Source organism: Micropterus dolomieu, linkage group LG16, assembly GCF_021292245.1.
Source record: "Micropterus dolomieu isolate WLL.071019.BEF.003 ecotype Adirondacks linkage group LG16, ASM2129224v1, whole genome shotgun sequence".
In the NCBI taxonomy this organism is placed as follows: Eukaryota; Metazoa; Chordata; class Actinopteri; order Centrarchiformes; family Centrarchidae; genus Micropterus; species Micropterus dolomieu.
This window is the reverse complement of record NC_060165.1, coordinates 780,314-800,755: the sequence shown is the minus strand read 5'-3', so window position 1 is coordinate 800,755 and position 20,442 is coordinate 780,314. Positions and strand designations below refer to the sequence as shown.

At 42.1% G+C, this 20,442-nt stretch overlaps 1 protein-coding gene across 5 annotated transcripts in view; it reads right to left on the bottom strand.

Moving 5' to 3' along the window:
- Positions 1-840: 840 nt before the first annotated feature.
- The window catches only part of LOC123985084 (protein bicaudal D homolog 1-like), a 29,769-nt gene continuing 10,167 nt past the window's right edge, over positions 841-20,442 (bottom strand). For 2 of the 5 annotated variants that reach the window (XM_046072437.1, XM_046072438.1), the window contains exons 4-5: positions 12,220-12,371; positions 10,017-11,523 (exon numbers count right to left, since the gene is read on the bottom strand). In XM_046072437.1, coding sequence (XP_045928393.1) covers positions 10,491-11,523; positions 12,220-12,371 — 1,185 coding nt within the window. In that variant the 3' untranslated portion in view covers positions 10,017-10,490. Of the gene's footprint in view, positions 1,188-1,389; positions 1,549-1,634; positions 1,740-1,948; positions 2,090-10,016; positions 11,524-12,219; positions 12,372-20,442 lie in introns of those variants that run through there. The other 3 variants (XR_006828595.1, XR_006828596.1, XR_006828597.1) reach the window with 3 other exon arrangements.

The following is a 20,442-nucleotide window of genomic DNA, read 5'->3' as shown; positions in this document are numbered from 1 at the left end:
GGGGGCGTAACCACATTTAACTACTGGATACACGCCAATCAATATCTGCAACAAATTCCTCACTAGCTTTGTGTTTTTACAGGAATCACGTAAATAGCAAATAGCAATCCGCTTTCCGTTTCATGGAAACTTTGTCCTTAAAGCAATCCCTTTGTGTAATGTCCGTTTTACAAAGTAGCCTACATATTACGTCATTTTCTATACTGTAACGGAATACAGTTACTTTATTTTTGTATTCTGTTGATTAGCTATTTGTGTTAACAAGCAATTTAACATGGTAAGATAGTCTTAAAACTTATAGGAAGGCCCTCCGTAATGCCAGAGCAGCGTACTACTCGTCATTAATAGAGGAAAATAGGAACAACCCCAGGTTTCTTTTCAGCACTGCAGCCAGGCTGACAGAGTCACAGCGCTATTGAGCCAAGTATTCCTTTTGCTCTAAAACTTCATGAGTTTTTTTAGTGAAGTAAGCATCTATCATATTTTCACCCTGTCACTGGTTTTCCTCCAGATGTATTGCAGGACTTCTTTGAAGGTGTTATTCCAATAGAACTGTCTTTGTGTCTTAAAGTTGATTACAGAAGGCTTTATTACTTTAGACAGGCTGAATAGCACAATAACTTCATTTAGCCTACCTTCAAATAGTCAGATAGGGTGAATAAACCAAAGCCAATTTGTAAAGCAAGCTTGTTACATCCCCGGCTTGTCTAGGGGTGTGGGACGAACAAAGAGATAAATAACTGGGTGGAAAAACCAAGGATATCTCAAAACACGTGTCAAGTTAATGTATTTATTCTTAAAGTAACAAAAAACTACACAGGATGCAACACAATAGGCCATACAGTCTCCACGGCTCCCACCGCACTGGGGAAGCACATGTGGAGGTCTCCCGCGCTCACCACACCAGCTTCCAGCTGATCGGGAACACCGGGCCGACGGCTGCCTCTACAGATCGTTTAGCTAGACTGAACAATCTGAAGGAGATGTTTCGAACGGCACCCAGCAGATCACATCCTACGAACCACACAGTGAACCACACAGTAAACCACACAGACTGATGTGAGCAACCAAGGAAGAGTGAGTGACACCGAGAGCACTTCACTGGCTCATCTTATATGCCCCACTAATTGCTGCTGATCAGCTCCAGCTGCGGGATTCACACAACGTCATGCTCAGGACACACCCACCTGCAGAAGAGAGACAGACACACCCACAGCAACAGAAGCACAACACACAGGGTCATAACAAAGCTATATAGGTGGCAATGGCCATGAAAATTGGACTCTGTTACTTCATTGGAGTTCTTCATTGGAAATAGCATACCGGAACAAGAACCTGCTTGGGAGATATTGATGGACCTCAAAGAAATTGTTGAGATTGTTGTCTCACCTGTTTTTTCAGAGGAAATATTGCACTACTTGGAGATCAGGTTGTCTGATCACAGAAGGCTGCTCACAGATACTTTTCCTGATTTCAGCTTGCGCCCCAAAGCGCCACTTTGCAGAACATTATCCTCATCTTCTACGTTGCTTTGGTCCATTGGTGGAACTATGGACAATGAGGTTTGAGTCAAAACATAGTTTTTTCAAGAAGACTGTGCATGATGTTCAGAACTTTAAGAATGTGCTTCTTACACTGTCCACAAAACACCAGGAGATGATAGAGTACCATTTCGATAGAAGCCAATGTTACACATGGAAAAGGTGACTGACATCAAAACAACTTCTTTGGATCACGTCCTGCACACGGTGATTAAGAGAAAGTATCCACATCTTGAAACTGTGTCCCTTTCTAAAGACATATATTTGTATGGGACTTGATATGCAGAAAATATGATTATGTCAGCTGGACACTCTGCAGTGGACTGCCAGAATTCTACAAAATAGTGACCATGGTTGGTGATCCTGAAAAAGTTGCCTTTGTTGGCAAAAAACTCACATCTTCTTACCTGGAACATTTCAGGTCTTTCAAGCTTGTGGAGAACATCTATGCAGACACTGAGTTTTTTTATCCTGAGGCTCTCAACAACCATCATCCACTGACTGCGTACACAGTGGGAGTGAAGGAGCTGGTGACTCCAAAAGTGTGCCTGCTCCATTGAAGGGACGCAGAATGGTAAGAAAGCTCTGATTACACATTCATAAAAAACTGTTGCTCTTACCTACACTGTCTTTCTTCCAGACAAACAAGATGCTAACATTTAATGCTCTTCCAAAGTTATTCATTCATATCAGTCTAAGACACAATACACACAATAGACACACATAGAATGATGTGCACAGATGTCTTTGGGGATTTATATAAATTACTGTCCAAAAAATAATGCATTGCACATAGTAATCATATTTAAATGTTCTAAATAAACCACATAATTTTCTGATGGTCACAAATATTTCCTGTTCGAAATATACTGTGTATAACAGACATTTACAAATATATGTACTTGCAAATTTTCTTTCAAAAAACATGCGGATGTTGTTACAGTTATACAAACTGTTGGTATGATCGAACAGTAATTGTAGATTGAGGGTGTCCTTAAATGTGACCACATAATGTTACATCTACCCACATATAAACCTCAACATTCCCTTTGGTTGCTCCTCTCCACAGGTACAGTAAGTAATAACTTTCCTGTTGTGCATGATTAAATATGTTTGAAATGCCAAGTTACTGCTGTAAAATTTCACGCTAATATAATAAGCAATATATAACAAGTTAGCAAGGTAATGCTAACCTAGGATAATTTATTCACTACCTAACTTAGCAAGCATTCATAAGTCACATTTAACATATATTATCATGCACAACACGAGAGATATCATTTACCTGTGGAGAACCGCTGCCAGACTCCATGTTGAGGTTGACTTGTAGCTACCTACTATAGATACAAACAGTCAGTGCCACATTTAGGCCTGTGAGATGCATCTGAGATATCTATCACGTTTCACAGCCACCATAGTGTCTCCCTCATGCTTGGAAAGGGAGGGTGAAACCAATAGATGCCACTAAATCCTAAGTGGTCTCATCATTTTGGCTAACTTCCTGTCTGTTGCTGCAGTTAGCAGTTCCCCTTCGAGGGAACTCAAACTGCGTCGGTGACGACACTATGGGAACGCCTCTAGGCGTGGCAGGGCTGAATTATGAATGAAACTACTCCAGTCCTATTGTCGTTGCTCGAACGGTAGCGTGGGACAGAGTAACTTGAGGCGTATAAAGCACGCCGGCACACAGAACAAATCAGCTTTTTTCTATTCAGCAGGCGCTCTGATATGTTTGGTAGAACGAAGCTCCAAGAACAACCACTGAAGTTTGTCCTACCTGAAGGTTTGCAGAGGAGATCATGGCTGGTGAGCAGTTCCGGAAATGTGTCTTTCCATGCCCGCGCTACATCACGGCTGGGGACACTCACGAGCTGTGTGTGTCTTGTCTGGGGATGCCGCATGCCGAAAGGTTCGGCCCTATAGACGTGGACCTGTTTGCGTCTCAAGAGACTACGCACTGTCCACTGTGGTTCTCCCTCTCGCCCCCAGGCCCGCTAGGGCTGGATGCCATGGTGCAGACGTGGCCGAGGCCACGCCCAGGACCGTTTCTCTGCTGGCCTTCCCCTGTGGAGCCCGGGGGATGAGACCCATGACTCGTTCCAGAGTTCCCACCTGGGACCTGGCAGTGGTTCTCGAAGCGCTGGCTGAGGCCCCCTTCAAACCCCTGGAGTCAGCTGAGGCCAAGCACCTGACCCTTAAGATGGCCTTTCTCCTCGCTATCACCTCTCTGAGGAGGGTGTGGGATCTCCAAGCACTTTCGGTTTCTCCTCGATGCCGGGAGTTTGCCCCAGGGAGAGTCAGAGCCATCCTGCACCCCTGTCCAGGCTATGTCCCTAAGGTTCCGTCCAGGTTGGCAGGGTCTACGGTGCTGCAGGCGTTTCATCCCCCACCTCATGAGGACGGGAGACTTCATCTGCTCTGCCCTGTCAGAGCACTGAGTATTTACACTCTGAGGTCCTCCCGGTGGAGGAAAGCAGACCAGTTGCTGGTGTGTTTCGTGTCCCCCAAGGCTGGGCTCCCCGCTTCCAAACACACGATCAGCAACTGGATCGTTCAGACTATTTCCCTGGCCTATCAGGTGCGCGGGTTACCTTCACCTATGGCCGTAAGGGCGCACTCTACTCGAGGCATGGCGGCCTCTAGGGCCCTCCTCGCAGGGGCTTCGCTCCAGGATTTGTGTGAGGCAGCTGGCTGGGCCACTCCTCACACTTTCATCCGGTTTTACAGTCTGGACCTTCCTTCTGCACCCGGCACCCATGCGCTCTCCTCTTAGTCGTGCCTACAGGTTACTGCACGCTGGGGGGGCAGGCGGAGGCGTGGCATAGTGGGTATTCTTGTTCCCATAGTGTCGTCACCGACGCAGTTTACGTATGTAACCCTTGTTCCCCGAGAAGGGGAAGAGACACACTGCTAAGAGCTAATGTGTCTGGTGTGCTTACATACGCCTCTAGTTACACCGTCACACGCTACCGTTCTAGTAACGCCAATAGGATTGGAGTAGTTTCATTCACGTTCAGACCTGCTACGCCTAGAGGCGTTCCCATAGTGTCTTCACCAACGCAGTGTGTCGTTCCCCTTCTCGGGGAACTAGGGTTACATACGTAACCCGAGACGTTACATACGTAAACCGAGACGTTTCCTCCCTCTCTACACGCACAGCAGTCTTCCTCAGCCATAACGGCAATAGAGAGCAGTGAGCTCTATATAGGTGGAGACCTATCGGCTTTACTTTTTGTAGGTCTACACAGAGAGTTCTCTGCCCTCGAACGCACACAGAGAACTACCTCTGTGGAGTTATCTCCTGATTTGATAAAGTGCTGTGGAATACCTGCAAAAATATTTTTTCTGTTCACTGTGACAGAGAGACTGATGTTACTGATCAAACACTATAAAATAATACAAACTTGGTAATTATAGGTCCAAGTTATGTCAGGCAGGCTGTAACCGGAAAAGAAGAAGCGATGATGATGGAGCCCTTCTTTGAGGGGAGATTAACCATTAACCATCAGGGGATCATCCAGATATCATACTGATGACACACTGGAGGAGAAAAAACTGACTCTGGTTGAGGAGTTTAAGAAGAGGAATAAGAATGTTGAACTCATAAAGCAAAAGATAGAGCTGACTTTTTCCCTGAAGCGCAAGGAGGTTGTGAAGCTGGTTCTGCTCTGAGATAAACAGCTGGCCAAAAAATATTATGTTGTGCTTCTGAGGGTTGGATTAAGGATGGATGGTACTGAAACTGTACTCACTTTATTTGAACATTGAAATTTGCTGTTTTCAACAGATCAGGGAAGAGTTCCATAGATCACCATCAAGAACCTAATAGAAGATTCCAGAGCAGCCATTAACCAGCACACTCCCTCTGTCGGGCTAGGAGAGCAGCTTTTCCGCCCAAGATGGATCAACTTCTTAACAAACTCGATGAAGAGGTGAATTATAGATTACAGAAAGTATTCTCAATATTTTGTACATTGAACATAAATATATAACCATGAATATAGTTCTTTTTATAAAGTTCCACTTATCTTTTTTTTAAATAAACAATCGATCTCATGTAAGCTGTACACTACCTACGGGACAAACAAAGACAGTGACTTAGGTGAACATGTATCAGCTAAAAATATATTTATATCAGGAGTTCATGGAGAAAGTTAAAAAGGTTAAAGCAGTTGAAAGGACTTCATCTTAGACTTGCATTGAACAGATATTTGTTAAATGTGGGAGAGGGATCCAGTTTGCAAGCTTGCTCTCAGCTTTCTACATGTTAGATACATCTTTTTATAATGTTTCTCTGAACCTTTTGTGTTTTAGACATATGACATCACAGCACATCAGCAGGCTGCAGCCTTGAAGAGCGTTCCCAGTGATTCAAGAGAAGCTGTTCAGAACCATTATATGTAGTATGAGGGTTCTACATCAGGACTAGCAAGTAGGATGTAACTGCATATTAATTTTCACACCGTGTGAAATAAATAGAAACCAGTAGTTGAGAGGAAGGAAAACACATTCAAACATCTTCAACCATACAGCATTTTTTTCAAAAATGGTCAGCAGTAAAGTATGTGATCTCATCTGTACTACTGATCTGTAATTCCAAAATTGTGTGTTTTAGTCAAGGGGTTGCTTCCATTTACAGTTAGACAAAAGTCAACAGACAACAATGATAGTCTGGATTATCAGAAAATAGAAAGAAGAAAAGTAATGATAAAAGGTTCCAATAATGCAATGGGAAAAAGGAAGATGTAATTCTCCCTCTCAAAACAATCCAAGCCGAAAATAAAGGCACACAAAACCAGCATTTTATTCTGAGGTGCAGCTATAGAAGTTTGTTTTTCCCCAGATAGGCATTTATTGTACTGTGTAGGAACTGTACAATAGGGTTTGTAAGGCACACACAGACACAGGGAATACGGTACCATGTGTGCTGAACTGGTGGGATCATCATGTTAGCCAAAAAAAATAAAAATTAGTTGGTTGTCAGCTCAGGTTAAATGAGAAGATCAACATTATCTGTGAATCCAGTACAGCGGGTGTGGATGTACTGATTACCAGCATGTTAGCTAACAAACAAGAAAACAGTTCCAGTAGACTGTACTTATACAGAGATGGAAAAACCATGAAACTGAGTGAATAACTGTTCGGATCTCCTTTCCCTATAAATTTCCAAAGTTGGCATTACAGGAGTTTTTTTTCATTCCCTCCCATTTTGCCAACATTGCATGAATGCAGCATAAGCAAGTAGTTTCCCCCGGCTTCCAGGTTTTATGGTAAGAGAGGCTACACAATTCCCAGACCAATCTCTGTACTGACAACCTAGATGAAATTGGTATCATTCTTCTCGTGACTCTGGGTAAGATGCAAAACAAGCATTTTTCTTAGAATTTCAGAATTTCTTTAACTTGACTAGAACTCTAATCTAATTTGGGAGATCAGTTAAACTAAATGCTGTTGATAGTCATTCTTATTTTGTTGTTGACTCATTCCAGGTTGAGTGAGGTGTTTTGTTCCCTGAGTTTGGTGCAGTGCCGTGAATAAGCCAGCAGGGGATGCTACATAGTGAATTTACAAGTATAACTCTGAAGTAAGTCAGCCATGATGGTGAGTGAAATTTGTCTTGAATATACAGTGAAACATATACAGTATATACAATATACAGTGAAACACCTTTGTGTTGATATAATGATGAGAAGTTGTTGTTATACTTTTAATCACCTGTTGAGTAAATTCCTTAATTTTAGCATATAGGTACTCACCAAATTGCTGGCTTTTTATTTGTTTTGAAAAAGTACACAGCAAAATCTTTAAACCGAGGATCATTAGTTTAAAGATTATCAGTGTCCTTCTGTAGTGGTCATCTTTAGTAAGCTAATAGTAACAGTGAGAGACAGAAGTCTAGTTTAAGTTCCAAATAAATAGGCCAATTTGCACTAGGGTTCAGATATCAAAATGTTCATTTTTCAGATCCTAACCAGGGTTGCTAGTGGGGATTTACATCTTTCTCAAAAGCAATTCTACCAGATGCAGTTGGAAAACATCCCTCCCTACACACTATTAGGTATGTGTGATATGTATCATCTACGATATCTTAATTGTTGTTTTAACAATGTGTGAGCAGATCGCCAAGTCATATTGCTCTCTTACAATGTACAATGACTAGACTATGGGATTCATCTTATCCTTCACTAGAGAAGTCATGCGTTGTATTGTCATGACATGTTTAAATGCTCTCCAACTCCCTTCGTCATAAGTTTTTCCCTGGCATGACCTTCCATACAGCCTGCACCTCTAATTTTTAAAAAGTGAGGCCCACCATGACAGAAAATATACAGTGCGTATATTTGATTAGTCAATCAATCCTCCTCCACAGCTGTCTCATCATGCAAGTGTGTGTGTGAGAGAGTTTATAGATTGAAATCAAACCTGAAACACAACAAGAGTCAGTATGCTTCAAACAACGTTCTTATTGGAAAGCCTCCCAAAAGCCCTCTGCTTAATTCCTTCCAACCTTGGAATTTGGGGGGCTGCGTCGATCAACATTTTGTAATAGTTAAAACCAACCAACCAACAAACATGTTAACTTGGCCCCATCAATAGGTGAGGTTTGCATTGGTGTAAAATTGCAGGCTCTCATTTTTCATTCTCCAAACAATGGCCATGGATGATACTACTATCATCCATGGCCATAACCAGCTATGAGGTCACTGAGGTCCAGACCTCTGTAAGTATAAGTTGCTACAGCCTACAATAGAAAAATTCAAATAAAAACCAATGATAACACTTAAATGAAGGCTTTAGGACCATGCGGACACAGCTGATAACACTGTTGCAACCCTCATTTGAAATGATGAAAAACTGTTCCCTGATCATTGTGAAAACAACTGAAGCACGCTGTTGTAAGGAATGAAATGTTGTGTGCAAAATAACTGAGAGCACCACTCTCAGGCAGACAGTTTTTGGCAATACTATTTACCTTGGAAAAGGGTATGAGATAAATATGTTTTATGAATTTCTGGGTGGGTGAAATAGGGAGACGCTCTCCACATTAAACTACCACCTATTTCCAGGAAAAACACCTAAAATAGCATACCCAAAATGAATCAGGAAAGGGTTATTCCTGATTCTTAACCTTATGCCTAGATGGATAATTCTAAGTGTGTATATGAATATGAATACACTGATGTAATGGATAGATGAAGTAAATGAACCTATTTAGTCTATTTATTTTTCTAATAAAGAGTAAATGATATTTTTATCCTGCCTGGTATAAAATCTATATTTTAATAGCAATATCACCATCATCCTGCAGATTATCTATATCTTCTTATCTATCTGGAATACAACTGTAAGTGTAAATTTAATGGAAGGAAACTAAGATAGTTATTTCACAATTTTTCAAAAAATATAGCAGAATGTCCGTGTCATGTAATTTACTGTTTACATGTTCACTTGTATTGGGAGTTTTCTTAAAAACACAATTTCTGTCTATACAACCACATTCCAAATATAAAGAGCTTGATAACTTTGTGGATGAAAGATCCTTTTGTTACAGATTAATAACTCACCACTCTGAAACTCTCGCTCCAGTCCATGTTGCCAAGCTGGTCGGCAACATGTACAGCTGAATCGAAGCTGTTTACGGGCTTCTCGCTGACCCGCCCTTTTCTGCTTCTGATTGGCTAGTAGTCTTTAACTAGGAACTGGCATGTGCAACTCCTAACAAAGATCACTCCATAGCTAAAACGAAGCCTTCAACACACAGGGTGAAAAGAGAAGCTGCAGCAATGTGCAGTATGACAAAAAATATGGTGATTTTTGAAAATGAAACCATGTAAACCTCTTCTGGTACAACCTCTAAATAAGTTATATCTAGATGGCAACAACAGCACTGTTCACAGAGATGTTGTTGTGATATAAGCTCATTTACATGCTTGGTGTTGATGTGTGTTTGGTATGGATAAAAATGGTTGGTTTGAGATTCTAGCTGAGCCTTCTAGCTTCACAGAGGTGTGTAGCATGGATAGGGTGACATAAAAGTATTTTTTGCCAACAGTTCCCTTTGAATGTATTTCATTACAGTGTTATCATTAGTTTGTGTGACTGTAGTGTATACTTTTGGTTGTGTTTAGGCACTATTAAAAGAAACAAAAATTCTGGACCCCACTAATTTCTAAACCATGGTACCATCACTAAATGCAATACCACAAATTCCTTTGAGGAGAGATAATCTTCTCTCGTCCCTCTCTAGGACAACATTCATCTCGCCCCACCCTTTGAGTGTGGCCATCCAAAACAGATATAAACACACACAACTTAATATGTTTGAGTCATACTGAACCCTTAAGCATCCAAGTACCTCATCAACAAAGGACAATGTTTGCACTGAACAGCGATATTCCTATGACATGTGGTTTACAGTGTTTGTGTACACAGTGTATGAGACTCACTACCATTTAAAACAGAGTGGACATTACATTGAGTATAGAGGATGATATTTAATGTCATAACCCTCATTTGAATGTATGAAAGTGTCCACAATGTGTCCAGTCAATGTCTGAGTGTCTGTGTCTTAATCACTCCATGCATTTGTGGTTGCAACCTGAAGAACCTAAATGCTAAAAACTCTCATTAAAAAGTCTCTTAACATCCTCCTATGGACCAATCGGCAGCCTCAGAATAAAAGTAAGTTGGGGCCGCTTGTGCTCCTTATGTCAAATCCCTGAGGAAAGTCACTGAACATTCAGAAACCATTGGCCAAAGCTTAGGCACAGGAAAACAGTAACTGGGAAACAGGAAACCACTCTGCCCTCCTCTCTGTGAGCCACCACTCTCTCAGGCGACGAGGTGAAAAGAGAAAGATGATGCTAGTTGCACTTTTAGGGTCTTTTAGGCAGGAGCCTTGTGGAAAAGCCTTCAAATGGCTTATGGTAAAGGATTTACAGTAAGGGATCAGTTTCGAGGCTGGTAAGAACTGTAGTATCTGGGGTAAAGGGGTGTGTAGTGGGTGGAGTGACTGTAGGAAGTGGAGGTGCCAGAGGTGAGGTAAGAGCTAGAGGGGGTAAAAGCAGGAGAGGAACTGTAGTATGTAGAGGAATTGCTGTGGAAAGACGAAGGGGAGGGGGAGGAGGAGGAGGAATATAGGGAGGAGGATGAAGGAGTGTAGAGCACAGAGGAGCGCGTCAGGGTGGACAATGGTCGAGTTCGGGGTGAGGGGCTCCATGTGGAGCGTCTGAGCCCCAGAACAGAAGACCTGTAGGGAGAGGAGGGGGCAGATCCTGGCTGGATGGGCCTGGTGGTGGTGGTCGATGAGGGAGATGTATGAGAGTCTGGTGTGTAGTGCCTGGAGAGGCCCGAGCCACGGGGCAGAGCAGGGGAGATGTTGACACTGAAACTCTGGGAGTCAGCTACAAATGTCCGTACCCCCAGGGTCCACTGGTGTTGAGCCAGCCTCAGAGGGGTTGAGGGTGGGGTCCGTGCCGAGGGAGAGGAGGGGGCCTCCAGAGATGGGGGACTGTCTATCGCTGGAGAACCAGCCAATGAGGCAACTCCTAGGGATGATGGACTGCGAGGAGGCATGTGTGACGAAGGGGAGGTGAGAACTGAAGCCAGAGTTGCAGCAGCTGCACTGACCACAGATGGACTAAGGGGCGCAGTGGAATCATCAGGAAGAACTGATGTAGTACTAGTAAGGCCGGAAGGGGGGAGGCTGACAGGGGCCAAAGTGGAACCTTGGGTTAGGTTGGAGGCCGAAGCCGATGCCGGGGGACTTACTTTGGGGGTGATGATCTTCCCGCGGATCAACCTGCCCCTGCGGGTGCGGTGGGTCTGCTCTTGATCAAAGGCCAAATCCTCCAGGCGCTGGGTGAGTGCCAGTTTCTGCTGGATTGCCATTCGTAGGAGGGAGTTCAGAGTCTTCTTCTCATCCTCAGCTGCAGCCAGCTGCCTCTGCATCTCATCCAGCTGTGTCATGTACTCGTCACACCTAAAGAGAGACATGTTTCCGCAGGTTGAAAGAGATACAAAATTAAAGAGGGATGGAAAAATTTTGTGTACAATAATACGAAAATTTGGGAAACACACTTTCTCGTTCTCTAGTTAGATGAAAAGCTCTCCTGAAGCAGGAAAGTAGCAAATGTTTCTTTTATACTGACAGTTTTATTATAACTGTCCCAGACTAAAGATTTACATTGTCGAATCAGAATTGTCAAGTCTTGCCTATAGTTGACTCGTGTGTGTGTGGAGTGAGTGTGGGGGATAGGTGACACACTGTAGTTCCGCTTTAGTCTTGAGAAGCTGCGGTCTCTATCTCTAATGAGGCTTATTTTTTATCTTTTTTACTCTCTGCTTGCCTCTGCATGCCCACCAACAATTGCATGCACATCGTGGAATATTCTTTGTGTGGTTCATCAATGGTGAAAAATTATTCGAACATTTCATGTCTCTTCCAAATCTACCACACACAATTTTGGATTTATTCACGCACAAAAGATTTATTAAAAGCTTCTTTCTTTTCATTTTTATTTACAGCATTATATGTTGATATTTATATTATAATATGCTGTATAAAAATGAATTGGGAGAAAACCGGTAGTTCTATGTAAAATCAGCAACCTCATATGGCCAAAATGGCATGATCCTCGTGGACCTCTGCTTTAATTCCTTCTGTTTCATCGCTCACCTGGTCGCAAACATGGCCCGCAGAGAAGAGAAAGTGGCGGCATCCTCCTTCAGGGCCTTGAGCTCGTTCCTCAGCTTCATCATGGTGTCAGTCACCATGGACTTCTCCGCATCATACTTACTCTTCAGGTTGGCCAGAGCCCCCTCTGCCGTCTGGGTAAACACCACAAATACACAGATTCACTTGAATGTGCAAAACTATGGAGGGAAAACAGTTTCAAAAGGAAGAAATGCACACACAAAATGTACACAAAAGGTTCACAAATGCACAGGACAAGATTTTTTCAACAGGGAATTATCTGCAGCCACTGTTTTAGCTAATCGGAAGATGATTTACTTTAAGGCACTACTTCTATGCGGTGGTGACTTGCGGTCAAGTTCAGACCATTGTAGAATGGCTAAAACTTAGCTATTTTTAATAAATTTATGAGAATTAATACCCAATTATGATTTTTAATATTCAAAAATATATTAATCCATAAAAAGCTCTCGTTTAAAATGGGCACCACCGGAGTTGTTATTATCCTAGAGTCTCCAGACCTCTAGGTAGCTTTTAATAATTATACAATTATTACTAGTGATCAGTTTAGTGATCGCTAAATTATCTTAAATCAGTCAGTCAGTCTCATATCTAAAGGGTCAATTCTCTTGGCAGGGACGTGGAGATAGTCAACACACACAGTTCCTTGATTACAGTGAATTTATTAACTAACTAAAGCGATATAAAAGGGTGGTTAAATACATCAGGGCAATAAACAATGGCTGAACAATGAGAAATGGAGGTTCGATTGTGGGAAGCATTTGACTCATACGGCAGAGGAGAACTAATGAAAGTAAGCTATGAGTTTAGGTGTTAAAAGACAATATTAGCATTATGGGACATCCCTGACTACAGAATGTTTGTTTGGTCTTACTGCTTGTGTTTCTTCCGCCAGGTTGCTGGGAAACGGCCTCACACTGGCAGAGTCCGTGCGTTCTCGGTTAGGACAACGTAAAGCTGTCGGTCAGTCGCTTTCTCTGCCAGGGAATTTCTCCGGGGTCCGTCTCTGGAAGGCTTATGGAAGAAACTTGCAGTGGGGCCTTCCTGACCCTGTCTCGGGTCAGGTTTAAGTCGTCCTTTGTGGTTGCTGGCAAGCCATGTGGCGTTGTCCGACCTCCGAGGGCGTCGTTCCTGAATTAGACCAGTGTAACTTAACGGACTGGTAACTTTAACAAAACAAAAGAAAGAAAATAAAACAAGTAAAGTTGCTGTTAACGAGGGAAAATCGATGTCGCGGCACTTCGCGTGTGTGGCTTCAAGCGAACAAAGGCCTCGTTGCGCTGGTCGAACTCTTAGGGCGTTGCCAGGAGAGGCACGCCGGACACGTGCCGAAGCGTCCAGAGAGCAGAGCGGAAGACCAGAGCACGAGGAGAGGAGAAGAGCTGAGAAGAGAAAAGAGAGAGAGCGACGTCGTGTGTCGCTCTTTTGTTGTCTGGTACGTGGTTCCCCCAGGGGTGTTTCAGGTTTCCCGAGGGACTGCCTTTCTAAACTTTAATGTCTAAAAGAAAAGAAAATCTATTTGCGCGTATTATAATCAAATATTTTCCACAATCAAACCTCAATGGTCAAACGGTTGTACCGTTCTAAGTTAAGCATTTGGTAACAGGAAACAATTGTCCCATTATTGGTCATGACATTTATACATTAACGGCATTTCTGACGATGGTATGTAATACTTATTTAGTCCACTTGGGGGAGCTCAGGTTACATGAGGAAAGCTTAGATTAACCCAAAAAAATCTTTCCTTAGGAACTGGGGAATTCAGCCTTAAATTCAAGCTGGATAATTAAGAGTATAGTATGACATTTCTTTATCATCATTTCTAAAGGAATTGTGTGAGAAAGTATTGTGAACAAGTATTGGTTACACATAAGATTAAGGAGTGTCCTTAATCCTGCTGAAAATAAAAAACTCTGCAAAAGTAACTTATTTAGATTCTTTTCAGCACTAATATCAACAACAGATAGCAACAACATGGTAACATAACTACTCAAATAGAGGCAAACGTAATCAAGTAACTAAAAGATTTAATTAAACAGGCTGGTTAAGGCTTTGGGGTCTTTGGAGACTGCAGTCTTTGTTTATTTAAAGTTCGGCTGTCCTGGATTATGTCACACTTAGGCGTAAAAGGGGGTGTCCCTTTGATGGGGTAATGAAACACAGAGCAAGGTCAGTTGCCACGGTTACATGTGTGTGGGGGGGGGCAGTTTTGATAGGCTGTTCAGGGTAATGCTAATCGCTGGTTAGTGTCCCTTTTGTCAGTTTAACAGTCAGGCACCGCGTTATCAGCTTCGGAATCAAAAAGGTGCCAGTTTTATGATCAGGCTGCTCAGGAATAGCACTTAGAGAAAGCAACTTTCCCACCCCCCTTCCGTTGGGTTCTCTTCAGCAGTCTGTTGAAAGTTGATCTTTAACCCCCTGCTCCTCTCTGGGAGAGGAAAAGAGGAATTTGGAGTAGCTCCAAATTTATTTAATATAAAATGCACAAATCCACACTGTTGTCCCACTACACCATGAAGAGCTCAAAGTGGGTGGAGCCGGAGTGAGTCACTTAACGTCACTCCCGGATAACCAATAATAGGCAAGTGGGGGTGTGGGTGGAACTAAGGTGCCTGGTTGCTGAAATCACGCCCCCTAGCCCAACATGATCAAGTTAGCTATGACTAAGAAGCTAATGCTGCATGCTGCTCTCTGTTGCTAGCGTAGAGGTTGTTAGTCAGCTTAACCCCCAGGGGCATGTATCTTTGATGGTTGGTAGCCAGTGACTTCATCATTACCAGCTTAGCCACCGACAATTGCATGCACATCGTGGAATATTCTTTGTGGTTCATCAGTGGTGAAAAATGATCACTACTGACTGATAACACACCTGCCAAGGAAGTAGACTCTACTTTCATGGAATACGAGAGCGAAGAAGAAGAGATAGGTTGAGTGGGTATTTATGGAAATCCCAGGAGTGACATCATTGATGTGCGGTCTCGCTCCTGAAACACTGCTATTAGCACCGCTAAAAAAGGAAAAACCCACAATGATCCCTGAAACTGACAAAAGTAATAATAAACGCAGCTTGATGTTCCTCTGACTACAGTTGCACATATTATTCAGAAGTTTAAGTTCCACTGAATTGTAGCTAATCTCCCTGGAAGTGGCTGCTTTGTTAAAGGTCACTTCCTGTTGCCAGCAGGTGGCGCTATGACTACAGGTGAATGTTGGCATATACTTGTGTTCAGGGCGGGACTCGTGTAAAATTTCGTACAGATCTGAGCATGTACAGTCGAGTTACAACAACTTCCTGTGTCATGAATATTGGCATCTGGATGTGTTCAGGGACTGACTTCCTGTTGGGTTTAGGGCATCGCTCCAAGAGGCTTTTTGGTACGTCTGGACATGATACACGTGCCACAGAAATTTTGTATATTTAGGTGAAACGTGCCGCGGGGGCTGCTTCATTAAAGGTCACTTCCTGTTGCCAGGAGATGGCGCTATGGCTTTGAGTGAATGTTGGCATGTGGGTGTGTTCTGTGCAGGACTCTTATTATCCATATCAAATTGTGTGCAGATGTGAGCATGTACAATGGTTATTACAACTTCCTTTTTCATGGCGAATCATCAATTTTCAAGGCCACGCCACGGGCATGCTCGTGAATGAAAACTCAACGTTTGTACGACTTTTAATTGTCAATGGGTTTAGACTGCACAGCAAAAATGAAGTCAATTGGACTAATTCTGTAGGAGGAGTTGTGTAAATCACCAAAAAGGTCCATTAAATCCAAAATGGTCGACTTCCTGTTGGGTGTTGGGCATCGCTCCAAGAGACTTTTTTGTATGTCTGGACATGATACACGTACCATCGAAATTTCGTACACATAGGTCTTACTACGGGGACTGCTCTGTCGGGGGCGCAAGTTTTCTGGGCATAATAGGCTTAAGGTTTAGGTGTTTTCTTTCTTCTCATATGGTTCTTTTGTGACTGTCCACTCTGCAGGCAGAAGACAAAGACCTGAACCAAGGAGCCATTGAGGAGACCATGGTGGGAATACGTGATATTCCACTGATAGACCAGAAGACATTGGGATTGTCCTGGAAGGCCAAGCGGTACTGCATGATCTGGACAACGTTGGCTTAGCTGCTGCCAGCTTGTTTGGCCTAATGTATGACTTGAACCTCAACTACCCTCTTGAACTTGTGCTGGAGAAAGTTGTGATGGAGCTGGATAGCAACACTCTGTCAAAGAAAGCCCAGCGACTCAAAAACAAACTATAAGTGAGCTGTTGCCATTTTAGGCAATTTGGATACAACAGTTTCCCTTTCTTCTTGGAATATGGACTATTGCTGCTTTTTTATTGGACTGGACTTTTGACACTTATGCAACTCACTTGCGCTGCCTTTATGTATGTATTTGTGTAGTGTATTGTTTCCAGCAGATTATTTCTCTCAGGGCCATGTGTTTGTCAGATGTGTGAGAGCTCCCAACAGTTTCCCCTATTTTAAAATGTGGAGGTGATTTTTGTTTTTGCACATTTGTAGCTGAAATATAGTAGTGGTGGGAAAGCAATTACTCCTTAATTTTCTTACTCTTTAGTTCCAGAACCCTTGCAGTTAAAGCATGACAATGTTGGTTGGCATTAGAAACTTCTGGTAACTAGTTATTTATTATACTAACGCTTATGATATCTAATCTGTTTCGCCACAGTTAATTAATGAAGCGAAAACATTCTCAAACTTCTCATAACATTAATGTATGATATGTGTAATACGTATAATATTAAATCAATATAAATAAGTTATATTCAGAGGTTAGAAAAGTAAGTAACTTTTACTGTGAGTAAATTTTAAATGAGCTACTGTTTTACTTTTACGTGAGTAGATTTTTATACCAGTAACTTTACTTGTACTTAAGTAAAAGTTCATCAAAGTAATTGTACTTTTACTTAATTTCTCTTTCCACCTCTGCTAACTACAGGCTGTTCATAATAGTCTTTCTTCCCACTTCTTGGCTCACTAAAATAGTACAAAAAAAGAGATACAGAGACACAAGTGATCAGGGAGTGCAAGGAGTATTTTTACTTTCTACCTTATACTTTAAGACAGGGGTCTCAAACTCAAATTGTCCAGGGGCCACTTTTGGTACTGTCGTCTCATAGGAGGGCGACAACAACATTAAAGTACTCCAATATTCTCAAAATGTACTTTTTGTTACCAACATATTTTGAACATTTTCATGTGTTTACTTAAGTAATTCATATTGTGCCACTGAAGTACACTTTCATCCACAAATGAACTCAAATTTTGCAAACTGAGCATCATAAATGCAAACATCAGTTTTATACATTTCAGTTTCACACTTTTTCTTTACTTTACTTTTCTAATAACTTAACTTAACCTGAACTAACAAAGGCAATGCCTACTTTATTTTAACTCTTGCCAGACACCTGGCAGCGCTTTTTCTCACACAACTGAGACACATTTGCCTAAATTGTTCAATCAGATCTGCTTTTCCCTGTGCCTTTTTAGTTCACTGTTACACTGCAAGTCAATAAGTTCCATTTGAAACAGACAACAGACTTGACTTGTTCATATTTCAAGCACTTGCTGCACAGTGCCTGTTGGTGTATAAAGTGCAGAACAACTGCTGGACCTGCTTTTTCCTCTTCCAACTTTCTTTGTTGCAGTGCATCCAGTCCATTTTTTCTGCCTGTCATAGATAGGGCTGCATCAGTTATGCCTACCACTCGGCTCCATGGTAATCCAGCACGCTGAAACGCGTCACACAGCTGCTGAAATATGTCACATGCCACAGGTGTGGCCATTGAAGTGATTGGAACACCTGAATTCAATGATTCGGAGGGGTGTCCTAACACTTTTGGCAATATAGTGTAAGTACGCCTGTGCCACGGTTGCAGGAGCTAATTGCAGCCATTCTAGTCAATGCTTGTGAGTCCACCAGACGCTGCAGCACATCCCAGAAGTGTCCCAGAAGCGGCTACGTAGCCTACTTAATCATAGTAGAAGCACAAAAAGCAAACACTAATGACCAAATCAACAAAATCTAAACATGTCAGCAAAATCAGACAGGCAAAATGCTCTGATTCTGAAATGCTACTTGCGGGATATGCAGCCTTAAGTTGACAGAATGAAACGGGGTCACAGAAACCTGTGAAGAAGGTAGTAGAAGCACAAAAATGACAAATTAATAACAAGTCTATAATATGGGGTAACCTGCACGGTCCACTGCTGAAACGCTTCTGATATGCTTGGACTTTGACGGATCAAAACCGTGGCGTAGCCATAACGCAACATAGGCATGATTCAGTTAAATTAAATTTTAATGATATAGCGCCAAATCACAACAACAGTTATCTCACAGCGCTTTTCATAAAAGAGCAGGTCTAGACCGTACTCTATGATGCTATTTACAGAAGCCCAACAGTTCCCACCAAGAGCAGCACTAGGCAACAGAGGCAAGGAAAAACTTCCTTTTAAGAGGCAGAAACCTCGAGCAGAACCATGGCTCAGGGTGGGCGGCCATCTGCCTCCACCGGTTGGGGGTGAGGGAGAGAGAGAGAGAGAGAGAGAGAGAGACAGAGAGGGGGAGGGGGAGGGAGTGGACTCACTGTGTAAGCCTCACAATACATGTGCAATTACTTCAAGACCTTCTCAGAGGTCGTAATAAATGACCTCGCCTATGGGGCATCAATACTATTCAATTCTTTGTTTTTCACAATAGAGTGTAACTTCTCAGTGAATGTCACATTTCTCCCAGCAGACAACATCAGCTTTTTTTTACTTTCTGCTAACATATATGAAATATGTTAACCTATACATACAACCTTAATATTTACAGCTGTTAACGATCATATTTTGTTCAACGTTTAGGTCACCACTTTATTTCCAATTAACATAGGAAAATGATCAAAGAAGAATGTGCTTTTATCCTAAGTATATTGTCTGATCTATTTTATATATAACAAAATGATTCCATACACAAGCAACAGCTTAACAAATTAAAATCATATTTTGCATTCATGAAAACATCAAAAGTAAAAGGTTACAAATGTAAAAGTTGTTTTATATAACTTGTAAATGTGTTTTTACTATAATAATAGAACCTATGGATAGAAACTCAGTGTCATATTTTGAAATCAGTAGTGTTCAGGTGTTGTGGAGTACATGTAAAAACAAAAAACTAAGCAAAGCAGTAGTGTACAGGAGCTAGTAAAACCACGCTGGAAGCTGGGACTTTTATATCCTGTAAAGCCACATCTGGATGGATACTGCAATCAGCACCTCAAAAGACAACATGAGTTGACAGTTACTGACAGAGCACACATACAAGCAGCTTCCTCCCAACTGCCATAAACCTACTGAACTCTGAGATGGCCTCAGCATGATAAACTTTCTGGCATGTAATAATATATATGTGCAATACTGCTGGACACTGTGCAGTAATAATCTATGATGCTAGACACCTGTTCAACACTGAAGTTCATAAAACGTTCATAAAATATATACTTTGTATCATGTTCACACCGATACCTGCAAATTACTGCAGCGAGAGCGCCGGCACCCACCTTGTCTCTCAAACGGTCACACCTTTAATTACGCAATCATGATAAATGGTAAATCACCCCCCCACGTGAGATGCTTTCGTGTGATTGGCTGAAATGAGGGAGACATCTAATTGGCTACAGATAATTCTCTGTTGAAAAAAATGCAGAAAAGTTTACAAACCACAAGCAGTTTGTAAATCAAGAAATATTTGTGTGTGCATCAGAAATACATTTGAGTCTTATCCTGTGCATTTGTGAACCTTGTGTGCATTTATTCTTTTTGAGACCGATCTAGCTCCATAACGCAAACAGCAATGCATAGTGCAGATGGTGAATGTCTATCAAAACTTTTCGTGAGAGTAAAACCTCTCAATTCAACTTGAAAGAAAGCATTACTGCAAAAAACTTTATTGGATTTTTGTTTTGTAGGCACAATCACTTAAGAGGAAGTGATTATGTGAGTAACTAGCTCTCATGACACTATCAAAGTATTTATTTATTTGACCACCGGGCCGCTGCTGCTGTAGGTGAAACCAAGGTGAGACACACATTTTGAACAAAAAGTGCAGGGAGGCATCCAGTCGGCCCCTGTGGCCGGGCAGGCGGGCACTGCACAAGTAGTTTTTAAACAGAT